Here is a 24,097-nt window from a genome sequence, read left to right on the forward strand (position 1 = left end):
AAGAGCTGAGGGACAGCGCCCAGGCCCAGAGTTCAGGCCCCACAACCGGACCACCCCCCTCCCCAAAAAAGAAATACAAGTGCCTCATAAAGGAATATGTTCTCCATGAGGCATTATTCTACTCACTCATCTGGGCAAACACAAATACTGAACACGTGCAATGGGTGTGAGGAAATGCATTTATCAATGGGGGTGAAGGCTGAATGGAAGTTTGGAAGTATCTTAAAAAATTTAAATACCAAGTTTTATTCAACTCGGCAATTCTATGTAATTGTCCTTAGATAAATACTGTCCTTAGAAAAAATCCTATACAAGGAGGTTTAATAAGTTCATATTAATAAGCCAGGCACTGATGGCTCATGACTGTCATCCTAGCTACTCAGGAGGCTGAGATCTAAGGATCATGGTATACAACTACCCTGGGCAGAAAAGTCTGTATGATGCTTATCTCCAATCAACTATCAGGGAAAAAACCAGAAGTGAAGCTATGACTTAAGTGGTAGAGCATTAACCTTGAATCAAAAGCCCAGGGACAACACCTGAGCTCTGAGTTCAAGCCCCAGGATGGACACAAGAAAAAAAAAAAGTCTAAATGAGTAAGAATTGAAAAGGGAAGTATTGATGGAGAAATGATTAAACCGATGGGAGAACATTATACAACAATCAAAAGCAGAGTTACCGTTTTTCACGGGATGAGAAAGCTTAGTATAATACTGTGTGTGTACAGTTATATACAGTATGATCATATTTACTTAAACTCATAAAGCAAAACTACAATTTGTTGTTTATAGTCATGTATGTGAGTGCATGGAAAACAGTCACAAGGATTTATATCCCATGGAGGGGGGGTGTCTCTTGGTGGCTTTCTCTGCACAACATGACTGAGTAGAGGTGGCCTGGATGGACTTCCATCTGTACTGTGTTTTTTGAGTTAATCTATGGAAAACATGCACTCTTATAGAAGGCCCTACTTGTGCAACTACATTAAGTTATAAGCAAAGCCTAGTGAGATAATTTTGGGTCACCCATCCTACTAGCTTGCTTACTATGTTTCTGTGCCTTTGACTATACTCACTTTGTTGGACTTACACATTCCAGTACATATGACACTAAAAGTTAAACTGGCTAAGTGAGAAGTGATCCTGTTAATTGTCCATGAATTTATCATTGTATAACCTTTGAGCAAAAACTCACATAGTATAGCATTTTGACAGTACCTGTATATAAGCAATTACTGGGAAAGGATGTTGAAAATCACTCATTATTTTCAAACATTTTGGGACTAATATTTACTCTGAACTGTCAGGATACCTTGGTTAAAAAAATCAATATGCTAAAACTGAAACTTTGTTTTTCTTTATACTATAAAGTAAAAATAGCATGTATGCTATGCTCTAAATCAAGACAATAGATTACAATTTCTGCCAACTGTTTTTTTTTAACATCTTTCAAAAAACAAAAAATTACCACAATAATAACGTAAGGCAAGTTCATGGAAAACTTATTGTCTTCATTTTACACTTTAGCAAATTCAGGCTAAACCAACAGAAAGCTTACCAGAATTAGGGATCAGAGTTTTCCAACTTCATACAATATAGTGTTTCATAGACTGAGACTGAAATACAGCATATGAAGTTGAGAAAAATTCAATTTAGAACAAAGGTAAATTTGGGAATAATAACAAATGTATTTGAACTGTGGGTAAAAAAGAAACTTCCCTCTTGCATTGAGGATGAAACTGGGAAAAATAAAATTTAGATCTGTCACATAATAAATGCCCATTTGGATATTAGAAGAGGATTCCTCATGCCGTGTCATTTATAAAATGGACTCTCCACTGCTTTCATTTTAAAATGCATTCTAATCATTCAACTACAGCCTAAGGAAAATATATATTAGTTATCTTTTTAATGGCTGCATATGAAAACACACTCAAGTATGCAATATTCTGACAGCAGAATATTGCAGGATTCTTTTTGCAGATTTTTGCTTTATGTTTTATTTCAGGCCGTATGAAAATCAGCTTACATTTCAAGATATCTCCAACGTCTGAGTACATTAAAATTACTTTCAGTGCTGTGAATTACTAACACAATTTATTTGTGTTTAACACAATTAATGTTTGACACAAATAGAATATTATGAAACCGCACGCATCTACATACATAGTTTGTTGTGTACTACCTGGGTCATTTCATCAAAATCTGTCAGACCTGTGTGAGACAGCTGATTTCACTATGAAGTCTGGTGATGTCGTTCATAAGGGCTACAAGAGTATGGGACTCTTTCCTGCTAGGAATTGTCAGACCTGCTTCTGTTTTGAAACTCACTTAACTGAAAATCAGTGGCTAAAACTGTATGACGTGATCCTGTCTTTACTGCGAAGTCTGAAGCTTGCCCTGAACTCATCCACACTTGCAGCTCTAGACAGGAAACACAAGCGAGTTCTGCAAAGGAGAATGTGGTCACAGGATAGTCCGTGTCTGTGCGCAAAAGTGTAAAACGTGCTCTCCTTCTGTGCCCCTGCTTGGTTTGCGATCAAACAATTTGGGGAAAATAGTAGATTTAGAAATTGGAGAATATGACTAGTCCTGGAATTCACAGCGTTGAGTACATATTTTAAATCACGTCCAGATTACATATAAATAAAGTTGATTTTTTTTTAAGGTGGGTCATTACTCCCAGTGCTGATCAGTCATCTTTAGAGGAGAAAAAGAACAAATGATGCTATGCGTTCAGGTTTGAGAAAATCTACTTTCGCTCTTAAAACACACACACACACACACACACACACACACACACACACACACGAAAGGTGACAGGCAGGGCCTCAGGGCCCAGAGCAAGGAGCGCTGGCGGCTTGGTGGTAGGCGCCTTGGGGATCTTCTCAATCTCCAGAAATTCTCCAGTTAACACCTAAGCCGCGCATATTTGGTGGGTAGCAAGGTATCACCCGTAAGAGACTGGGATAGAGCCTTCTCTTCTTTGGGCCCTAGATTCCCAACTCCAGATTCTTCCAAGTTCCTTCGGTGCGTGCAGATCGCTGACCCCCGAAGTTCCATGGCTTCTACACGTGGATCCCCGCAGCTTTGGGAGCTTGAGGCTCGCTTGGTCCCCCATCTTTGCCTCCCCGCATCTCCATGCTGTGGAGCGAATGCAATCTCTTCTGCACTAATCCCAGTAGGTGCGTGTATGCGTGGCATTGACCGAGACCGGACCACCGAAACCCCGTGACACCCTGAAAAGAGGCTCCGGGGGATGCGAGCATCTCTAGTCCTAAGGCTCGGCCGTGGTAGTGCTCTAACGCCACTCCAGCTAACCGGGAGGAAAATCTAGGGCGCGGCCCAGTGGCCTCTCCCGCCTAGCCACGCGTGGTGAGATTTCCGGCGCTCTGTTCAGCTAAGACACCGGATTTGCACGGCAGCCTCTCGGCTCCCGGAGTCGGAGCCCAGAGCTCCCGGCGGCCGTCTCCAATTTCGCCGCTAAGTGCGAAGGAAATAGCCCCGTTTGCGGGGCTTGGGTGAGGCCAAAGGATCTGGGAGCTGCGCCCGGCCGGGGAGGACTCGGCGGGGCCGGGGAGCTCTCCAGCGAGTCCCCGGCGGCGACTGCTCTGCGAGGGGGTTAACGGCAGCTCCCGGAGCCGACGGGCGCGGGCGCTTCCTCTCCTCCCGCCCGGGAACATGGATACGGCGCCGGCAGGATGTTCGCCGGCTGGGCTGGGCAGCCAGGAAACATGAGAAGGCCTGGCTATCCCTGTTCCCGGGCCCCGCACGCCCGTCTGGGTAAATAAAGCCGAGCCGCCGGCGGTGGCGACGGGGAACGCGCAGGAGCCCGCGCGGAGAACATGCGGCGGGGATGGGAGTGCGCCTAGCCTCGGGGCGGGACAGCCAGCCGCCCAGCCGCCCGCCGCGGGCCCCGCCGCCACAGGTACGGCCCCCGCGTCGCCGCGGCCTCGGGGAGGGGTCCGCGAGACTCGCTCTGGCTTTCTGAGCGGCTTGCTTCCTCTGCCCAGCAGAGGCTTGCTTCCTCTGCTCCCCCTGGCTCTTCCTTCCCGCCCCCCACCTTTTCCCGAGGTCCAGTAGGGAGACGATCGATTCTTTGGCGTCCAAGGCTGGCCCGGGGCGGGGGGGGGGGAAGGGGGGGAGTCTACACAGAGGCTAGGGCCGGTCCTTTGCTTTACAATTACTCATAGGCGTTGGGCGGGACGCGGAGTAGGCTCCTTGGCGCAGTTTGGAGTGAATCGGGGTAAGTCAGGGCGCACTAAAGTGAGAATAGACGCACTGGGGACCCCTCGAGGGAGTCCAGACTGGACGAAGGAACCGCGGATGACAGGGTCCCCAGCGTGCTGCAACGATCCCAAACTCTTGGACCCGTGCCACCTCCGGTCCCCGCGCTGGCCATCCCGGGAGTGTCCCCGCCATCCGTGTAGGAGAGATCTGAGATGGCAAACCTCGCGTGACCGCGCTAGGAAAAGGATCCTAGGTCACGCAGCAGGTCGGGGCTGGGACCAGGAGAAGGAGGTCTTGTACAAGTAGAGCAAGCGCGAATGCAAATCACCGAGCGCTCTGATTTCAAAAGAAAACAGGACTATTCCACTGGGGCAGCAGGCACGGACATTTGCTTTGACACTTATCCACGTGGCTGTGGTCACACTCCGGGCACCTACCTGTCTCAGCGCGGGAGCATTCGGTCCTAGGCAGAGGTCTGAGTTTTACCATCCATTCGACTTGGGACGTCGTTTAGTCGCTGTGGCCACGACCCTAAAGGTCGCGCGTGGTCCCTGCTGCGGTGGCCGGAGGGCGTGGCTGGGGGCGTTGGCATTCGGTGGTGTGTGTGTGTGTGTGTGTGTGTGTGTGTGTGTGTGTGTGTAAGGAGGCGGTAGCCCGTGCCACCTGGCAAGACTGGGAGAGGAAAAACGAGCTGCCGGGTGTTTAGTAGGGAGATGGGGAGGGCCACCAGGCAGGTGCTCCACGGCCGCGCTGGGGCAGGTTCCTTACGTCCGCACGTGGCGCACGGACGACCGCGTTTGTCACCACTCTGGGGAAAACTGCAGGCGTTTCCAACCTGAGCAGCCGCAGTCTGCAGTGTGGACAGCACTGCCTCCTGCCTTAGACTTTCCATACCTTATAAACCCTGAAATGGGACTTGAGATCGGGGCTTGCACCCGCACTGCAGAAGAGCACAACACTGCTGACACTAATCCCTGGGAACCTGGCGGGGGGGTGGGGTGGGGGGGAAGGGGCGGGGAAGCCCCCTTTTGGACCTGCCAGGACTCTGAGAGCTCAGAAGGGGGCTTGAAGTAGATAGGATGATTGGTACAGGAATGAAGTGCATTGTACCTGTCGGCCAGTTAACTCCAGTCACCTAGTCCATTCCTAATTTTCCTTGCTCTTGCCCTAACCCGGACGCATTTAGCCCCGAAAGACTCGGGAGGTCTCAGGCAAATCATCCAGGTCTGAGAAGAAGAAGACGAAGACAGAAGAAGAAGAAAAGAAGAAGAAGAGGAGGAGGAGGAGGAGGAGGAGGAGGAGGAGGAGGAGGAGGAGGAGGAGGAGGAGGAGGAGGAGGAGGAGGAGGAGGAGGAGGAGGAGGAGGAGGAGGAGGAGGAGGAGGAGGAGGAGGAAAGGAAGAAGAAGATCATCTCTGGAACCCCAGGACTGGGACTCATTAATTGGGGGCTGTGGATACTCTTGTCCCTATTACCCCCAAATCTGCCCTTCCCTCCAATCCTTCCCGACGGCCCAAAGCCTTCTGTTTTAATTGAAGAGCGCACGCCGGTTATTGCCTCTCCGGCTAGGCGATCTCAAGCATGCCTCTCCCGGAGACCGGGAGCTTTGTTTGGTGTTTTCCTTTGCTTCTGTGCGTAATTATTCCTGGTTGAAGTTCCAGGAGGTAGGGGGTGGGAACTTGATCGCCTGGGCAACAAAAAGGGCAGCGATCCACCTGGGCTCTTTAGTGTGTGGATGGTGGTGTCGGTGGTGGATGCATGCGGTCGACCAGGTGGGGACAAGTCGGGCGTTCCCTGGTTCGGAAGCCACGGTTCTGCTCCGCCCCTCGGCTCTGCAGCCCCGCGTCCCTGCCAAGTCCAGGGCGCGGGGGACCTGCAGGAACCTGAGCCGTGTCAGCGAGTAACGTGATGCACCTTCATCTCCTAGAACCCGAGCCCTGCCACGGAGCTCCCGGCGGCCCGGCCCCGAGGCGCTGCGGCCGCGCGGCGCATCCCCGCCAGCCCGCACCATGAACACCATCGTCTTCAACAAGCTCAGCGGCGCGGTGCTGTTTGAAGATCGGAGCGCTCAGGAGCGGGAGCGGGGCGGCCGGGCCTTTGGCGGTGTCTTAGACAGCCCCCATACCCGCCCCGAGGTGGGTATTCCCGACGGCCGCCCCCTGAAGGACAACCTGGGCCTGAGACACCGGAGGACCGGGTGAGCGCACTCTCCTGGGAGCCCTGCCCGCCTGCAGCCGATGGGTGGAGGGCGCGGGGAGCCCATGGGCACGAGGACCTGAAGGTTGGGAGTCCCGAGTGCCCGCAAAAGGACAGATCCCCACCTCCAGGCTCACGCGTCCTCGCTTTAAGGGTCTGGCTTTCTAAAACACGGGATTGGTCTCAAAGAGGCTTGTTGGGAACAGGGGGAGTTGAAACTGCCGCTAGGTGCTCCGCTACCTGAATCTTAGGTAGTTTCTTGTCCGTCCGAGCGGGATGCGTTGGAACCGGGCAGAGAGCCCTACTTGGAGATGCCCAGCTCAGGCCTCGGGAGGCGGGGGGGGGGGGGGGGGGGTGGCTGCTTCTTTCTCATCAGAGACGAGACCCTGGTCGTGGCCTCACGGATCTATCTATCGGTCTGGGACTAGGGTGTTTGGAAAGGTCGGATCCCGCTCCGTGTCTATCCTGGGCGCGCGCGCAGTTCGGCGAGGCCCGCGGCGAGCCCGGAGGGGTAGGCCGCGGACCCGCCGGCTCGGCATTCGGCTTAATAGGGTTGGGGGAGCTGGCTGTGGGGCAGGAGCTCGCCAGTGGCCATCTGCCCAGGCTCCGGGAGGTAAAGGGCAGTCGGTGACCCGGTCGGTTCTGATGTGTCCTTGGGGGGAGGGGAGGGGAGGGACGGCCGTCCTGGCCGCTTCCACCTGAAAGATTGCATCAGCTGCTTGTTCTGCGGAGTAGCTGGTTTGTAAAATAGAGATTGGGTTTCGTTAAAATGCTACTGCCACTTGGTTCGGCTGGAATTGCATTTCAAAGGGTTTAAAGACACAGAAGTCCCGCAGGCAGCGGCGCAGGCGCGCCAGCTTCGGGATGCACAGGGGAGCGCGGGCGGCAGCGGGCGACACCTCCCGGAGCCTCGCGGGAGCGCAGCACCCGAGGCTTGGGCTCCAGGCTTAAGGATGCTTCAGCCACCTTCAAGTTTCCTGGATCTTTTAACTTTACCCGATGACACAGAACTTTCATCACTTTAACTCTCGCTTCGCAGGGAAAAGGCTCCTAGTGGTTTTTTTTTTAAAGGCCTGTGCTCTGCCACAAACCTTTCCTTTGGAAAATGTCCTCGTTGTCCAGAAGATGGAAGGATTAAGCCGGGGAGGGGGCAGCTGGAGTGGCTGTCATCTCTTGCTTTATTCCTGTCGTTTAGCGGGTGACCTTTCCCTGTGCACCCACAGCTGGAAGCTTAGGGTGCCACATTGGAATTCCCTGAAAGCACGTTGGAGAGGCGGCCAACCCAACCCCGCTCTGCAGACCGTGGTTGCGCGGGGTGTCAGCTGGCGCTGAAAGGCTTACCATTAACCTTGCTACCCACACTTGCAGGTTGATTAACCATTTCTTTCAAACCATTGAACTTCCCTCTCCTACAAGTTTTCAGTGACCGAGTTCATGGTGTCCCCCGCTGCTCATGATAAACCTAGCATCCTGCAGTGACTTACGACACGCAGACAATTTCAGAGACACTTAGAAAATGATGTTCCCCCCCCCACACACACCCAGAAACTGTGGGGCCCCCTCACTGGTTTGGCCCAACCTCTGGCTGGTTGGGGATGGGGCGCCCTGCGGAGCTAGAAGCCCCTGGGGTGGGGGGGGGAAAGGATGCAAGAGGGACTTGGTGATCAATCCCTCCCTTGCTCTAGATTGCAACCCCAGAAATGTGCCCTGGCATAGAGGGTCCCGACCTTCACCCTCTAGACCATCTCTCACCCTGGCCTCCTCTTCTCCCCGTGTCCCAGGGCCCGGCAGAATGGCGGAAAGGTGAGGCACAAGAGACAGGCACTGCAAGACATGGCGCGGCCCCTCAAGCAGTGGCTTTATAAGCACCGTGACAACCCGTACCCCACCAAGACCGAGAAGATCCTCTTGGCCCTCGGCTCGCAGATGACGCTAGTGCAGGTAATCAGGAGGCCCCGCGGGCTCCCAGGCGCACTTCGTGGGGGGGGGGGGTGTGGTCGAACAGGTGACCCCCCTCCCCCAGTCCCTGGGGAAGGAGAGAACCGAGAGGCGGGGCCAGAAGGCTCTGGCTCGGGATGCTGGCAAGGGGCAGGTGCAGAATTCTGCTGGGGGGGGGGGGGGAGGGGGGAAGTGTCCGAATTTCCTCTCATCCCTAGCTGTCATTTCAATGCAGATGATCCAGCCAGGAGGAATTGCAAGTTGTGTCTTTAGGGGTGGAATGTGAAGAAGGCAGGATGTAGCTGGGGATGGGGATTCAGGAACGAGGCAGGATGGACACAGATGATAAGTCCCCTCATGGATTTCAAACTTCGGGCTACACCAGAATCGCCTGCAGAGCTTGTGAAAACACCCCCAGAAGTCTTGATTCAGTAAATATGAAGTAGGGTCAATCATGTGCATTTAACAAGTATAACAAGCTCTCAGGTAATGCTAAAGCTGCTGGCTCTACACCTCCCTTTCAAAAAGTTAGAGAAAACTATTCCACCATAACGTGACATATTGAAAGCCTACATTAAAGCTCAAGTACAGAATAACATTCAAAGTTACCATCATTGATAAATGGGAAGATGGAAAGGTAGGGTGTGTGTGTGTGTGTGTGTGTGTGTGTGTGTAGGTGTGTTCACTCACGTGTGTGCATGCGTGTTCTCACTAATTGGGGCTTGAACTCAAGACCTGAGTGTGGTCTAGCTTTTTTGCTCAAGGTTGGCACTCTGCCACTTGAGCCATAGGTCCACTTCTGGCTTTTTGGAGAGAAGAGAATTATAGACTTTCCTGCTCTGGCTGTCTATTATGATCCTCTGATCTCAGCTTCATGAGTAGCTAGGGTTATAGACATGAGCCACGGGTGCACAGTAGAAGTGTTTTTTTTTTTTTTTTTTATGCAGAAAGAACAGAAAAAGAAAGGAAAATTAAAAAAAAAATACTATTAGTTGTAAGTAACCACAGCTTCTGTTGTGGTACTGGGCAGGAGACAGGATTCAGATCTCAAATGGTTGGGTCACATTGTCTAGTGTGGAATGATGACACAATCTTGCTTCTTCCCTAATGAACACACACTGTATTTAACGTTTTCATGTGTGCCCATCTTGGGGTTTTAACTCAAGGTCTGGGCAATGTCCCTAAGCTTTTTTGCTCAAGAATAGTGATCTATCACTTGAGCCACAGTTCCACTTATGGCTTTTTTGATACTTAATTGGGGATAAAAGTCTCAGGACTTCCCTGCTTAGTCTTGCTCTGAATCATGATCCTTAGATCTCAGCTTCCTTGGTAGCTAGAATCACAAGCTCTAACTTCTTTGATCATGATTTTATTTGATATTTTCCAAACTTGGTGATGTATATCAGTTATTATTGGCACTTTACTAATGATATAACCAAGGTAAATGGAAAGGGGAGAGGTAGGCCTGGAAATAAAAACAAATAATAATTATTATAATAATGTAATTCCCAACCTAGTGCTTTCTCCATTATACCACAGTGTTCATTAATAAGTCTGGTGATATGAACTTTTATACATGTGGCAGAAGAGATAGATTTAAAAAAGAGAAGGAGCAGGGTGGGCTGGATATTTTATATATTGCAGTAGAAATTTCAGAAATATACATTACAGTTAGTTGCACAAATTATTGCATTTATGAAATTTTGTACACCTCATTAGTTATAGTAAGGAGCTTGGTTTTATATCTGCTTAACATAAAGCTATGAGTTTTGCAATGATTTACCTATGTTGTTGCTAAATAAATTACTACAATTAGGAAAATTTGACATGAAAATAAATGCATAACCCTCAATTTCAGTTAAAACAGGCATGCTATTTATTTTTAACACATACTAATTTATAGGGTTATTTGAATATTTAACAATGATGTCACCAACAAAACATTACATTATTTTAGTTGATTATATGGTTTTATATTTAATGCTTGACATGTTTATACATAAAGCAAAAATTGGCATATTTTAGAACACTTAAAAATTATGGAAAGTAGCACTTGTTATGAGGAGAGACATAAATTGTGTTTTTCTTTTGGGTGGTATTGGAGTTTGAATTCAAAGCCTGGAGCTTGCGTGGCTGGCACTCTACCACCAACCTGAGATATGTAAATTTTCATGCAGTAGTTTTATTGAGCTACAAATACAAGTAGCTAACATTTCAATACAGAATTAACTTTGAGGGGCTGGGAAGGTGGCTCAGTGGTAGAGCGCTTGCCTTGCATGCATGAGGCCCTGGGTTCGATTCCTTAGCACCACATAAGCAAAAAGAATAAATGCGGAAGTGACACTGTGGCTCAAGTAGTAGAGCACTAGCCTTGAGCTGAAGAGCTGAGGGACAGCGCCCAGGCCCAGAGTTCAGGCCCCATGACTGGACCCAAAAAAAAACCAAAACCCAAACAAACAAAAAAAAAGAATTAACTTTGAATGCAAATGAGATGCTTTAGCATTTATGGCTTATTAAAGTTATTTCAGGGGCTGGGGGTTTAGCCCAGCGGAAGGGCGCCTGCCTGGCACGTGCAAGGCCCTGGGTTCGGTTCTCAGCCCTGGAAAAAAAATAAAGTTATTTCATTTTTCTAATTTATGTGAATTTTATTCAAACTTATTTTCTTCCTGTGACATTAGTTCTCACAAGATAAAAACACGTATGATACCTAATTTTTAATGAGATGAAGATTATGATACTACTAATATAAAAGTGAAACATGTGTAACAATTATTTCCAAATTTTACTGTAAATGAAATTGATTTCGTAAACTTTTACATGATAAATGGAAAAAGATTTGGAATACATATAGGATATCTAAGGCAATTACATCTAATCCAGTTATTTTCAACTAATTATGCACAATGGTATGTCTATGTAAAAAAAATATACGTATGGTATATGTACCTATATGCACACATTTTGAAATATAGAAGTTTGTAAAAGTCAAACATAAATTAGACATCCAAAGCAAATTCTAGCTGTATGGAACATTGCATAAATTATGGAAATATTTTTTACTTCTGGGGAAAATATATAAAGCTGTGATCTAAGTAAAGCTTTTGATCCCTGGAAATTAATGAGTCAGATTCTCCCTGTGAATCAGCTTCTCCTATGGAGTCAGACTTCTAGAGCAAGCAATCGTGTGTGATGCACGGGATTTAACCCATGGCCTGGTGCTTTCCATATGGTGAACTACCCATACATATTTGTAGAGACAGTAGCTTTGTTTTGTATAATAGCAGGAAAATCACCACATAAGTTCCAGGATGCCTATCAACTGAAGAATGCTTGCACCCTGAAGTGTTCTAGTTTGAAAACCCATTATATTGTAGGGAATAGGCAGAAAATAGTTTATGTTTCATGCTGGCTGATAGTTCCATAAAACCAGACACAAGTATAGCTCATTTTAGTTTCAAAAGGTCTGAATGTATGTCATAGATCGATGTCTGTAGATAAATAAGGATTCCTTCATTTATTTCTGTCCAGGCATTTCTTGTTGACTGCAGTATTCCTAACTCCTATTCCTCATGGTTTAGATGAACAAGTTGTCAGTGCAACTGTTTTATTTCTCAACTGCAGTACGAAAATACCTTATATTTGGGGAATTTCTTTTACACTTCACATTTTCCTTGTGGTTATGTCTCAGATTTTGCATACAAGGTAATTTGACCTTCCTTTGCTAGAAATGCGAAGGGTGGAAACCATCCCATGAAGCCTAGAAACAAAAAAATGGTTTTGTTTTTTTATAACTTTGAAAGCTATTTTTTTCTGGCAAATACAAACTCTATAGACATTAATCAACACCTTCTTTTTGTCTCCCTGGAAAATGAAACCAAGGGAAATGTTATACAGCTTTTACTTATTTCTGTTATTTGACTTGGGAGTATGTCCTAATTTATTAGAAGTATGTGTAACTCTCCTTTGCATTACCAATCTGACGTTTTCTTAAAGAAATAATGAGTATTTTTAATCAAATTAACAGGGAGTTGGTTCGTGTATGTGCATACTTTGACTAATTGTGTGTACGTACATTCATGTGTGTGTGTGCATGTGCCTGTATGTGCACGCGTATGCAGGCCCTGGGGCTTGAACTCAGAGCATGAGCACTATCCCTGAGCTTTCTTTACTCAAGACTAGTGTTCTATCACTTGAGTCACAGATTTACTTCTGGCATTTGGGGTGGTTAATTGGAGAAAAAAGTCTCATGGTCTTTGCTGCTCAGGCTGGCTTCAAATTGCCATTCTAAGATCTCAGCCTCCTGAGTAGCGAGGATTACAGGCATAAGCCACCAGATCCGGCTCTGCTTTGATTTTTAACTGACCAACCAACATATTCTGTTGTGTTTGATTTCTATTGACCATTGTTCAAACATTACAAATGTCAAACAAATAGAAATGACTTTGCTGTGCAATAACACACTACAGTATAAGATTGGAGCTTTGTGTTACTCCAAGATATGCAGCTTACCAAGAATTAATGACTGGAGTTAGTATTTCCTCTTCCTGTAAAAGAAACTCTAAACTACTGTGCCTTGTGCTGCTGGCCTTGTAGCTTTTGGCCAAAATGAAAGTGTTACAAGATTGCTACCCCTATGTAGAGATAGCTTTGTTACATCTGAGCATTAAGTACTCCTGCTGAATAAGTATATCTTTAACAATAGCAAGGCTTCATTCATACATCTGTTAAATGTTCAACAGAGTCTCAGATGGGCTTTTAGACATTAATCGAGTGTTATTCTACTTAGTATAGAAATGAAGTAGTCAATATTTCAGCTGAATAATCCAGAATACGTTTGTTAATTCTGTATATTGGACAGATGTTGGCTTATTATTTTGGATTCATTATAAATTTAACGATTGTTCTCTCAATATGATGAATGTACACACTTAGGTTTAAGTTGTATGAAAATTATCTAGTATTTCTTCCAACTTCTAGATATTTAGTAGTTTAAATAGCCACCATAAAATGTACAGTTTTCAAAGCATTTAACTTGCCATTAACGTGGGGTTCTGTCTTTGGTAAGAAGGCCTTTTTTTGTACAAAATTCAATTTGAAGAGAAGATGAAGGACACCTTGAAGGAATCCATAGTAGATAAAAGGGAAAACTTGAACTGGTATTTTTACCATCAGTGTGATATGGAGTTTGCATTAATCAATCAGAAAACTATGCAAAAATAAGTTATGCAAATTAATTAACCAGCGATTTGTTTGCTGCTGCTTGCTGGGTGCTGTGCAAGTAGATATTAAAAGCCTCAGATTGAGGCGGAGATCTGAGGTTGCAGTTCAAAGCTAGCCTAAGCAAGAAAGTCTTGTGAGACACTTATCTATTGTTAACCATTAAAAAGTTGGAAGTATAGCTGTGGGTAGATCACCAACCACCCATAAGCAAAAAAGCTCAGGGACAGTATTTAGATGCTGAGTTCAAGCCCCAGTACCAGCACACCAAAATTAAAATAAAAAAGCAATCAATTAATAAGTGCCTCAGACTGTATCCAGGTGTTGGGTTGTACGGTACACTTTTGGCAATACAATACTGGCAGTGTAGATATATTAGCAGAGTGGTTGTCAGTCTAATTTATGAAATTAGTTTAAAAATAGGCTGTGGTAGATATCAACAAACCTCTTTTGGAAAAATCTCCTCATAGGTTTCTATTTTAATATGCTAAGAACTCTGAGTATATAAAACATTGAAAAGGATATGACCCCTGTTTATGAAAGGTTAATTAATCCCCTATGACATTTAAAGGTCTCCCATTTTTATACATCACGACTGTAGTAGTCTCATGCTTTCTAGGTTAGAAGACAATTCTGTTTTCATTACATAAACATTGTTAGGCAACTTAGGTTTTACACTGTATTATTATGTGGGTACAGTGTAAGCTAGGTACACTTAAGATTAGTTAAGATTTAGCTAATTCCATCTGAATTATATGCTATTTACTCAAGGAAGCAAGAAAAAAAGACTGGGATAATATTCAATGTACATATGTGAAAATGGAGCTAAGTAATTTGAGGGGTCAAATGGGGGTTAGAAGAGATGGAGAAATGATGAAAAGGGATGACACTGATCAAGACGCGTTGTACTCATAAACTGGCATGCTGAATTGAAACCCCTCTATACAATTACTTAGGGATATAAAAAAGTGTCTTAGAGATGGATTTCTATGAAATATGAGTAATACTGACATAGGGGAAATTGCAGCTGTCCGAGCTGTGAAAGGAACAAAGAGAGCATACCGCAATCTGACTGCTAGAGCAAGCAATGGCAAGAACGGAGTACCAGCCTTAAGGGGCTTACCACTGATACGTGACAGCTGGAGCTGTGTTCCCAGGTTTTAGTTCTTACAGGTGGCAACGATATCAGAAACTAGCCTTGAGAATCAAAATAACCTTGCACATGCCATGCCACCTTGCTTTGTCATTGAGCTACACCTCCAGCTATTGGTTGAAAGATCTGAAGTTCCGAAACGTTAAATGACAATTATAGGTCCTGAGTGAGAATCGGAAAAAGCTCAATAAGTAGTGATGAGTGCAATGGTTCACACCTGTAATCCCAACTGCTCAGAAGCAGAGGGTGGGAGGATTTCTGTTCAAGACCTACCTGGGCAAAAAAAAGTTAGTGAGATCCCATCTCAATAAAAATGCTGGTATGTTTGTAACACTAAAGACTTGTGAAGTGCAGGAAAAAGGATCACAGTCTGAGGCTGATTGGGGGAGCGGGTGAGGGTGGGGAGGATAAGAAATTCAAGAATCTATTTGAAAAACAACTAAAGCAAACAAATCTATAGCTCAAACAGTAGAGGACTTGGCCAGCAGACCTCAGGTTCAATATCTAGTAATGAAAAGTAAGTAAATAAGTAAAATATATAAATAAGTAAGAAATTAATTAAAGCATGAATTAAAAAGTCATGTAGGTTTGTAATCCTAGCTACTCAGGAGCCTGAGATCTGGGGATTATGGTTTGAAGCTAACCTGAGTAGACAAATCTAAGAGATTTGATCTTCAGTTAACCAGCCAAAAGCTGGAAGTGTAGGTGTGGCTTAAATAGTAGAGCATCAAACAAGAGCATGAAGCCCTGAGTTCAAGCCCCCATTTCTGCCCACACACACACAAACACACAGAAAAGAAAAGAAATCAAGTGATTTGATTAAAAATGATACACGCAGACTTGAATTTGATGCTTTTTTTTTGGGGGGGGGGGTCCAGTTGTGGGGCCTAAACTCTGGGCCTGGGCACTGTCCCTCAGCTCTTCAGCTCAAGGCTAGCGCTCTACCACTTGAACCCCACAGCGCCACTTCCAGCTTTTTTCTTTTTGCTTATGTGGTGCTGAGGAATCAGACCTAGGGCCTCAGGCATGCAAGGCAAGCACTCTACCACTGAGCCACCTTCCCAGCCCCTTGATGCTGTTTTTTAAGATCCATTTAAGAGCACAGAATGGAGGTAGAGAAGTTTAAGAGGAAAGGATAGTAAGGGGAAAACAGGAGGAGGCAACAATGCTGGATAGGAAATGTACTCATTACCGTGCTCATGTAACTGTAACCCCTCTGTACAGTATTTTCACAGTAAAAAACTTAACTAAAAAATAAAAAGAAGAGTGGTATGAAGTTCCTGGTTAGCAATTATGTGGATTGGATGAAAGTTTTGACCATGAATTAGAGAAATGTACTTAGGGAAGACTAGGTGCTTTGTGCCTCCATATTTAACGACTATGTATGTATTGCAGTTATTCATAGCTGCTTGTTTATGGTGATTGTTTATAGTAGTCTTTCTAGGGATGCAGAGGACAAAGCCACCAATACAGCAGTTACATAATATTTATCTGTTGCATGAGTAATCCTGTCTGCCTGTGGAGGGTGGAAAGACAGACAGAAGTCCCCCTGATTCATAGGAAGACATGCTCAGCTTGACTGGCAGAGAATCTCAGGAAGAATAAGGTTTAGGGTGGGGGAGGGGTCTGGTGAGATAGGATGGCAAATGTCAACAGGACAGTTCCTATTGCTTAGGATGAATATTGATTATGTATGGGAAAACTACCATGCATTAGCCATGGGGACAAGGAAAAAGAAAATGTACTTTTGCTTTTTTAAAAAAAATATAATTCACTACAATTTCATCCACTAGTTATGACTTGAATAGTGTGCATAACCCTAAAAAAGAAAGAAAAAAATGAAACTTCTAGTGAAAACATTGGTACACAAACTAGTATAGTAATCTGAGGCCACATAAAGGGGGGAGGGGTGGCTTATTCTTTTTCTATGCATCCTCTGTGTGTGTGTGTGTGTGTGTGTGTGTGTGTGCCAGTACTGGGGCTTGAACTGAGGAGGGCCTGGTTGCTATTCCTTAGCTTATTCACTCGAGGCGAGCTTTCTTCTAGTTAAGCCTAGGGTTCACTTCCAGCTTTTTGGTGATTAATTGGAGATAAGTATCTCACAGACTTTCCTGCCAGGCTGACTTCACATGGTAATCCTCAGATCTCAGCTAGGATTGAAGTAGTGAAGTAATGTAGCACCTGGCTACCTGTATGTCATTCTAACATCTCAGAGTAGCCATTCCTCAAAGCAAGCACATCACCTCATTCTCAGAAAGTTATAGCCTGATTTTTCAAATAGTGCTTCCCTTCTCCTGGGTACACAGTTTGATACCTTAAGGCTTTTCTGTCTTCCTTATATTTGCTTACACATCTTTTTTATTATTATAATTGTTACATTAGTTATGTCTGTACTCTCTTAAGTCTCTTGCTAGACTTCTCACTAAACTTTTTTTTAAATCATAAGGCCTCTTTATTTTTCTTCTTCCCAGATGTAGAAAGAACTCCAAAGAAATGTAGTACGTGTTTAGCATGTTGAAGGAATGAATGAATATGAAAATCTCAAGCCATTATGTTCTAAGACTAATGATCAAAGATGGAGAGAGAGGCTTACATCATTTATGAGGAAGTACTTGCATACGAGATCGTGTTTGAATATTTTCATAATGAAAAAAATACCGTTTTAGGTCTCAAATTGGTTTGCTAACGCAAGACGTCGGCTTAAGAATACTGTTCGGCAGCCAGATTTAAGTTGGGCTTTAAGAATCAAATTATATAACAAGTATGTTCAAGGGAATGCCGAGCGGCTCAGCGTAAGCAGTGACGATTCCTGCTCTGAAGGTTGGTCGAGACTTTTCTTTTGCTCTCTTTGCTTTGCCTTTGTGAGAAGGAAGTCTCCTCAGTTGCTGGCTTTCAGATGAGCCCTACAAAATATTCTAATGCCAAAACTGTCCTGTAGATTGCATGAGGTCACTCTGTTTTGACAATCCTATATTTACACCAACAGAATTACATGTTATATTGCCTATCAACAGAATGATGACTGTTTCTTCTTGCTTATAAATTTATCTTGTTAGAAAAAAAACATTTTCTGGGGAACTCATTAACATGAAAATATTAACTGAGATTGGGAGGATTGAGGTCCAAAGCCAGTCCTGACAGAAAGTCTGCACAAGTCCATCTCAATGGACAATGTTGTCCATTTCAGTTAGCAAATAGCTGTACTGGAAGTGTGGTTCCAGGGAGAGATTGCTAACAGAGCAAGCAAATTCATTAACCAGGGGCTGGGAAGGTGGCTCAGTGGTAGAGCGCTTGCCTTGCATGACTACGGCCCTGGGTTCGATTCCTCAGCACCACATAAGCGAAAAAGAAAAAAGCCGGAAGTGGCGCTGTGGCTCAAGTGGTAGAGTGCTGGCCTTGAGCTGAAGAGCTGAAGGACAGTGTCCAGGCCCAGAGTTCAGGCCCCACGACCGGACCCGAAAAAAAAAAAATTCATTAACCATTAAATCCTTAAAGATCAAATGCCAGTGCTGGAAACAAAACAAAGCAAAACAAAAAAACATAGTGAAAGATTACAGAAATTGCTGCTTTCTTTTGCCTGAAAGGTAATCTTGTTTATCAATGATAATTTTATACATTCCGTGTTCTTTGTCTGCATTTATTTTTAATGAATCCGTGTGATAACAACAATTGGGGAAAGATATATTCAAGGACATCTTAGTGGTATATTTTTTCCCCCTTAGATGGGGAAAACCCTCCAAGAAACCACATAAAGGAAGGAGGCTACAGTACTCCTGTTCATCCTGTGATGAAAAGTGAGAGTTCAGTGATCAAAGCTGGAGGGAGGCCAGAGTCTCGGGCCACGGAGGACTACGTGTCACCTCCCAAATACAAGAGCAGCTTGCTGAACCGTTACCTTAACGACTCTTTGAGACATGTCATGGCCACAAACACTGCTATGATGGGAAAAACAAGGCAAAGAAACCATTCGGGATCATTTAGCTCCAACGAATTTGAGGAAGAATTGGTGTCGCCATCGTCATCAGAAACCGAAGGCAACTTTGTCTATCGCACAGGTAAGTCTGTGGCTTTTTGTTGTTGTTTTGCAATCACTGTGATATCCTGTATAAAGCAGGTATAAAAATCATTGGATTATTCATCCGTTGCTCATAATTCAGTGTTAAAGCTTTTGCTTTTTCTTCAAATTCTTAATATATGTATTATTGTTATTTTTTAATTGTTTGAGTAGTTGTATAATAGTTTCATTTTTAATTGATGACATGTTAGTAGATGACAATCATAAAGATAGCAGAAATTTTCAATGTTCATAATAATAAATATAAGCTTTAATTCTGTGTGTGTGTGTGTGTGTGTGTGTGTGTGTCCTGAGGCTTGAACTCAGGGCCTATGCATTTTTCCTGAGCTTTTGTGCTCAAGGCTAGTGTTCTACCATTTTGTGCCATAGCTCCACTTTTTTCCTTTTTGTGGTTAATCAGAGATAAGCATCTCATAGACCTTCTTGCTTGTGCTGGCTTTGAACCATGACCCTCAGATCTCAGCTTCCTGAGTATCGAGGATTATAGGTGTAAGCCACTGGCACCCAGTTTAAGTTTTCATTCTTGATGACAAATTTTAATCATAATAACAGCAATGTTTAGAGAGGCTATATGGCCTTTACTTAATGGAATAACTTATGATGGAAGAATGTTCTGGATTCTAGCCAGTTATGCAAATACCTCATATTTATTCCATCTTTTCTCTTACATACTTTGATGGCTAATAGTAATGCAGAGTGAAAACAAATTCACATGAGTGCCAATTTTTTTTCTGAGAGAGAAAATATAGGTCTGGCTTCAATTGCATTGGAAATTTTACTTTCATTCCTGGAAAGCAATAGCTTTGAAAATTTTACATTCACCCCAGAAATACTGACTCAGTTTCTACCTCTCTAAAACATTTTGATGGAATAGCGGGTTGGAAAAAAATTCTTCTCTCTTGACTTCTGCTCCCAGGCAGATTTGCTTCAAAGAAGTACTGGAGCAGGTAGCTTTAGAATAAGGGATATGTATAACCTAAATCTGTTGTAGTCGAGGCTGGATTCCGAAAACACCAACAAAATGAGGCTTTAATGTTAGATCTGAAAATAACGTCAGGAAGCATTCAGTCCAACCACATGGAATCATAGATAAGAAAACCCAGTTCAAGAACACATTGGAGTTACCCTTCCACTGAATGGTCCAGTGGGGCCAGCGTGGGAGGCAGGAAAAGCACCCCTCTAGGCAGCTGCGTGTATGACTATTCTACTACAACCAATCATTAACCAATAGCTATGATTGATGACGTTAGACACCACACAATCTATTCTATACTCCATCGCTTGATACTGAGGAACATAACAAGTAAGTGAAGAATAGAGGTTTAGGAAAGAATCTATATATGGACTATTGAATAGAATATCCACATTATTTACCAAGATACCACATTTTCAAGTGTCTACAAATGTAATGAAGATTATTTTATCTATCAAGACTTAGACTGAGTATCAGCACAGTCTTTGAGAATTAAATCAACCTCATTTTCTGTTTATATGTCTATTCTCTACATTATATATATTTAAAAACTCCAAACTAGGCTGGGAAGGTGGCTCAGTGGTAGAGTGCTTGTCTTGCATGCATGAGGTCCTGGGTTTGAGCACCACATAAGCAGAAAAAAAAAAGCCAGAAGTGGCGCTGTGGCTCAAGTGATAGAGCGCTAGCCTTGAGCTGAAAAACTGAGAGACAGTGCCTAGGCCCAGAGTTCAGACCCCACAACTGGCCAAAAAAACAAAAATACAACAAAAAACTTCAAATATTCAGAAATATAAGAAAGTCTTACTGGGTCTAGGAAGAAGTAAAAGTCATACAGGCAAGTAGAAACTACATTAACATGTAACTAAGCTGAGAGCTTAGGTCAGAACTTAGGAGTCATTCAGAGATTTATGAATTTCTTCTCAGAGAAAGGAAAACAAACCAGGTCATTCAAATGACTGAAAGAAGAATAAAAATAAAGTTAAAACAAGGTGGAAAGGAAAGCTGAAAACAAACAACTAACTCAAAACTAGACTCTGAAAACAGTAATAAAATTAACAAGCAAAATGAACACAAATGGATGTTGGAAATAACAAAGGAGGTATTGCAACCCATGCAGTCACTAAAAATGATGTTATATATAAAGTAATATTAATTCACAGTATACCATATTTAAGTGTATATATGAAATTAATTGGAATTAAACACACAAATAAATTACACATTCATAATTAAGAAATATTTTAAATGACCAATCACTCAGGAAAAATTGAGTCTAAAACACATGACTTCATCGATCCACTGATTTTTAAACTTTTTCCAAATCTTTAAAGACATAATTAATTCCTGAGTTCAATGCATTTTTCTGGAACATATAGAATTACAGGAAGTTGCTCAGTTTTCATAAATGTAAATGTTATCCTAATCTCAAACAAAATTAAGATAGTTTTGTGATATTATTATGAAATAATATAGGCAATATTTATGAAGTAGTAGGAAATAGAAAACAGTTCAAAATTATGGAAATGAAAGACACAATTATGTAAATATTGATGTGTTTAAATGAAAACAGCAACGTCTTCTGGGAAAAATGTAATTAATCGTAGAGCCAGGTTAACTGGCAATTGATTATTTAACAATAATTTTCCTTATAAATTTCTTGCTGTTGCAAGTGAAAACCGATCATATACCTGTAGAATGTACCAGTATGTCGAGTCTCCTGAAAATGCATGCTCTTTTCAAAGGCAACAAAATATGAAGTCAGAAAGAATTAGACTGTCTTCAGTGGATGCTTTTCAAAGTTAAATATCTTGGCTGTTTATTTTTATTAAAGCATTCCAAATGCACTTGGTCCATATTAAAGACTATTTATTTGCCAAGTTCTATTTTTAAATAAAAGCCTTTTTTTTAAGTTATGCAACCAATGAGAAAGCAACTTGGACATGCAAACTTCTGTTTGGGTTTTTTCTTTTCATGCATGTGTATAAACTTAAAAAGAACAGTCTGGATTTTTAAAAATTTTATTTTTAGAGATGGAGAATTAAGAAAGCCAATGATGGCCTAAAAATGACCTGTTAAGTTTCAGACCAAACAATGAATGAGTGTCTTGTCTTCTGGGGACACAGCGTGACAACATGTACTAGAGATGACATGCTTTCATAAATAAGAAGATAGCAGACTTTAAGAAATACTTTCTGAGCAACTGTTATGGTTGTGTTTGGCATTCGGGCTCATGCTGAATTCCTTCAGTTCCTTCAATTTAGAACTTTCTTTCCATACCAAAATAGAAACTTTCTAACCCTGCTATTAGCTCATGCCTTTACCCTTACTGTGCTTATTAGTAGAAAGATTTTAGCTTTAAATGTTTTAAAAGAATTATTTATTTTTTTATTTGTCAGCATACAAGGGGTTTCAGTTCAACATGCCTAATTATGAATACAACTATCCTGATGATTTTTAAACAGAATATATCTAAGTATATATTTGTTCATTTATCTTTGCTAAGATACTTTATCTATCCAGTTTAGTACAAAAGTTGCTACCTAAGAGCACATTCTGTTAAATATGAAGAATTAAAAAAAAGAAAGTTGGCATGTGAAAGGATAGTGAATCATTGGATTTTGCTTCATTTATTAAATCTTTGGAGAATTATTAAATAGTAATCCTAATTGAGGATATTATTAGGAACTGTCAGCTCAGATAAACATAGTGTACTGACTTCACGTAGACCTTTCTTTTCTTCTCTGTATTCTTCAGTCTTTTCTATCTTTCTTTCTTTTTTTTTTAGGGGGGGGGGGGCCTGGTCCTGGGGCCTGAACTCTGGGCCTGGGTGCTGTCCCTCAGCTCTTCAGCTCAAGGCTAGCGCTCTACCACTTGAGCCACAGCGCCACTTCCGGCTTTTTTCTTTTTTGCTTATGTGGTGCTGAGGAACCGAACCCAGGGCCTCATGCATGCAAGGCAAGCGCTCTACCACTGAGCCACCTTCCCAGCCCCATGTACTCTTCAGTCGTTAGCCTCATGCTAGGGTATGGTAAGCCCTCAATCAATACTGCTTGACACATTTCTGGCAGCAGGAGTTATGATAAACATCACAGCTGATCAAAATCCCTTTGCTTCCAAATACAATTTAGGGCAGTAACACTCAAGGGATTACAGTCATTCAGTCTGTCCATTTGCACCACGTTTGATTAAATAGTAATTTTCAGATGTTTGATAAAGTGAATTTCCTTGGAAATAAACATCTAAGCCTCTGGCATCTACGTGGATCTGAGGTGTAATGTCAGGATAGGGGCTTCAATCATCATGTCTGTTCTGTTCCTGTCCTCCTTCCTCATTTTCTACAAGTGAGACCATCTATGCTACTGTACAGACTGAGCCCTCACTGAGATCTTACTTAATCTGCATTTGAGTCTTTGGACCAAGTTCACTGACTCTGTAGAAGAGACAGACATTTCTAAGAAGTAAACTGATAGGGAAAAATCAAGCAGGCCTTGAAATAAAATATGTAGACTTCTACTTTTCTGCTTGGCTTGAGCATAAGTCTTCGTGTGTGTGTGTGTGTGTGTGTGTGTGTGTGTGTGTGTGTGTTTTCTCAGCTAAAAAAAACAAACAACAGCTTCCAAGTAGCTGGAACATTGAAGAAGCTATTGTCTGCACCGGGCTGCCAGAACATAATTCACAAATGGAACTTGCTCTCTAGAGGCTGAATATTTAAACTTCATGTTGTTACACTGGCATAATTAGACACCTCTGACACATATAGGCAGATGGGGCTTATTTTTTGTGTTAGTATGAATTTAACAGGCTAGCTTCCCTTCTGCTTGACTGATGTTCCTGAAGAAATGGAGATTTTGAGGGAAAGAAGGAAAAGCTATTTACTTTGAACAGGGGATGTTTGGAAACTAGGATCTGTTTGGACTGCCTGCTGTGGTTGGAGAGAGAGAGAGAGAGAGAGAGAGAGAGAGAGAGAGAGAGAGAGAGAGAGAGAGAGAGATTTGGTGTTAATAAAGAAGAAAGAACTAGGAAGTACAAAGTACATGAGGATGGAAAAGTTCAACTGCAATTTCTAATCATTCTTTACGGGCTAACAATGGCTCTCAAAGGGAGATGTTTCTGTCTTCCTCACTCTGCATTCTTGTGTAGTTCTGAATTTAAATTGGTATCAATCTAGGTGTGTTCATAATTCAACACACCATTGATTAGCAAATAGCATAGTTTCTCTGGAGAAATACACTAGACAGATGGAACAAGTACTCCTCAGGACCAGTACATTTTTGCACAGGGCATGCTCTCATTTTTATTCTTTCATAGACTGTTAGG

The 24,097-nt window shown here is 43.2% G+C and overlaps 1 protein-coding gene across 1 annotated transcript in view; it reads left to right on the plus strand.

The window, feature by feature from the left end:
• Positions 1-6,237: 6,237 nt before the first annotated feature.
• The window catches only part of Mkx (mohawk homeobox), a 65,275-nt gene continuing 47,415 nt past the window's right edge, over positions 6,238-24,097 (plus strand). Inside the window, exons 1-4 of the mRNA XM_042686307.1 lie at positions 6,238-6,425; positions 8,206-8,365; positions 17,399-17,552; positions 18,455-18,787. Of these exons, the coding sequence (XP_042542241.1) occupies positions 6,238-6,425; positions 8,206-8,365; positions 17,399-17,552; positions 18,455-18,787 (835 nt within the window). The remainder of the gene's footprint in view (positions 6,426-8,205; positions 8,366-17,398; positions 17,553-18,454; positions 18,788-24,097) is intronic.

Source organism: Dipodomys spectabilis, unplaced genomic scaffold (assembly GCF_019054845.1).
Source record: "Dipodomys spectabilis isolate Male_0828 unplaced genomic scaffold, ASM1905484v1 ptg000096l, whole genome shotgun sequence".
Classification (NCBI taxonomy): domain Eukaryota; kingdom Metazoa; phylum Chordata; class Mammalia; order Rodentia; family Heteromyidae; genus Dipodomys; species Dipodomys spectabilis.